We start from the raw sequence: 2500 nt of genomic DNA on the forward strand, positions 1-2500 counted from the left end.
AACATGCTCCACTCGGTTCGTTTGTAAGGCTCAGCTCAGTTTTGTTCTCATGTATAATTCACTTACTCTCACTCTCACTCTCACTCACTCAAGCTGAGCCAGGGCTCTGTGAGAAAAATGCTGGCAAGACGTTTCTTTTTCTCCTTTGTCTCTCTCTCTCTCCTTCCCTCTTTTTTTCACTCCCTCACTTTGTGGGACAAGTGACTCCCTCCAGAGTGGCGTGAAGATCAGTGGAGGCAGGTGGAGGTAGAAATCAGAGGATTTCACACGTGTTTGATATCATTTCTTATTCCGTTCCATGCATTACAATGAACCACACTCTTAAACATGTGCAACATGGGCGTTTTAACAGCTCTATTTTTAGGTGCCTTTACAATAGGCCTTATGTATGCAAGGTTACCATCACCCAGCTACACCCAGCATGTTGCTGCCTGCCTGGACCTCTCTTCCCAGGGACCTAACCATAGAATTAGAATGATTCAATCATTCACTCATTCTAATTATAGTTGGTGACAGTGCTGGAAAGGACTGTAGTGTGTCTAACAGTTCTAAGCAATCACCTTCGGGTCCATCTAATGTCTGACAAGCATGTCCGTATTGGGTAAATTCCCTAAGAGTTGTGAGCAATCACCTTCGGGTACATCTAATGTCTGACAAACATTTCCATTGCAGAGCATTCTGAGGATACACTAGCACCACCTGCTGGACATGAACTGTAACATGGGGGATACAATTAAAGCGTGGGGAAGAGTTTATATATCTTGTGCGAATGACTTATACTGATAGTACAGCTTGCACAAGAGCAAAAAGAATATTTATCACTGGCTCCCTTCCCGGGCTCTGTAGACACTAACCTTTCTCTGAATGTTTAGATTTTCATTGTTTATTCACTATTTATTTTATCACAAAAAAAAGTCTTTGAAATGCAGACTAGAATTTTTGTATATAAACTGTACACAAAAGCAAGGCACTATACATAAAAAAAAAAAAAAAAGTATAATAAAAAAAAAAAAAAGTTTTGTTTTTCACGAAATTCCATGCCTTTAAAATAAAACCATTGTCATTGCTCTGAGTACCGGTAGAGATCAAGGTCATTATGACACACCTAAAGGTACCGCATTCGAGAATGTAAAACAAAAGGTACATATTTGGCATGTTTTCACCTTTTGAGACACCGCAGACAAAGGAAAACAAAACCTCACTACAGACATACAACACAAACACTTTCAAGTGAATACATTGGATTTCTTGTCATCCTACAAGTTTCATTTTTACATAAATACAAATTCATACTCTACAAACACACAAGAACGCAAACACACAAGAACGCAAACACACAAGAACGCAAACACACACACACACACACACACACACACACACACACACACACACACACACACTCTAACCCACCCACACACAAACACACACACCCACACCCACCAACACACCCACCTACAACAGTAAAACACCACCCACACACCACCAGCGCGTATGATGTTGTTCATAAGTCCATGGCATGAACAATGACATGTGCTTGTAGAAGACTTACACACACACACACACACACAGCAGCAGCACAGTATGAAACGGAGCACGTTCTGGTTTTAACAACTCATAAAGCCACTCACATACAGTACGTACATACATACATACACACCATTTCCCTACGTAATTACATCATTGAAAGGTAAAACATGACGCTACATGAGGCTAGCGCGGCCGGCTACCCCAGCAGATCCACCCCCTAGTCCCAGCCGAGCCTGTCCTCCTCTTCCGTGTAGCCCACTCTGGGAGTCCGTCCCTGGGCCAGTGTGTTCAGCCACACCCCTGGGAAGGATTCTGGAGGTTGGTTGGTGGGCCTCCCATCACAACAGGCTCTGTCTGTCAACCTGTCTGTCTCTGTCTCTGTCAACCTGTCTGCCTGTCTGCCTGTCTGTCCACTCCATAATAAACCATCGTAACCAGTCTTCAGTCAGGTTCCTAAAACAGTCCTTTGGCTTTCTTTAAGTTCACTTGCTTCCACCCTGGTAATCCTTCATAGTCCTCTCTCTTCATGTCCAACGCTTTCTGCAGGGAGAGAAGAGTAGAGTAGAGTAGAATATTAGACTATGAGTAGAAGACTATGAGTAGAAATCCTTACTAAAACACAATCAGAGAAGCAGGAGTGGCAGGTCAGTGCAGTGGGTTGACCCGGGCCGGTCAACCGTCATGTTGGCTGAAATCAAAAGAACAAAGCTATTCGCAAAAACAATGGTCTATTGTTAGCATGCTTTGTGATCGAGTGAAAGTTCCCAGAATTGTTAAACCACTTTACACCAGAGCTTAGTGGGCGAGCGCTCCTGAGCCAATCATGCTAGAGAGAGAGAGGGGTGGGTGGGGAAGGGCGGGGGGGGGGGGGAGGAGACAAAGGGTGATTGACTGTGTTCTCCCCTGCTGTGTGTGGACAGAGGACAGGTGAAAGAGTGGAAGGGGGGATACCAGAATGGAGAGGCAAGCAGGA

At 44.3% G+C, this 2500-nt stretch overlaps 1 protein-coding gene across 1 annotated transcript in view; it reads right to left on the minus strand.

Annotated features, from left to right (window-relative positions):
- Nucleotides 1-1980: 1980 nt before the first annotated feature.
- The window catches only part of LOC310819165 (supervillin-like), a gene marked incomplete at both ends in the record, with an annotated part of 36808 nt that continues 36288 nt past the window's right edge, over nucleotides 1981-2500 (minus strand). The window contains one exon of the mRNA XM_083690411.1: nucleotides 1981-2067. Within this exon, the coding sequence (XP_083546537.1) occupies nucleotides 1981-2067 (87 nt within the window). The remainder of the gene's footprint in view (nucleotides 2068-2500) is intronic.

Source organism: Argentina silus (assembly GCF_951799395.1).
Source record: "Argentina silus genome assembly, chromosome: 18".
NCBI lineage: Eukaryota > Metazoa > Chordata > Actinopteri > Argentiniformes > Argentinidae > Argentina > Argentina silus.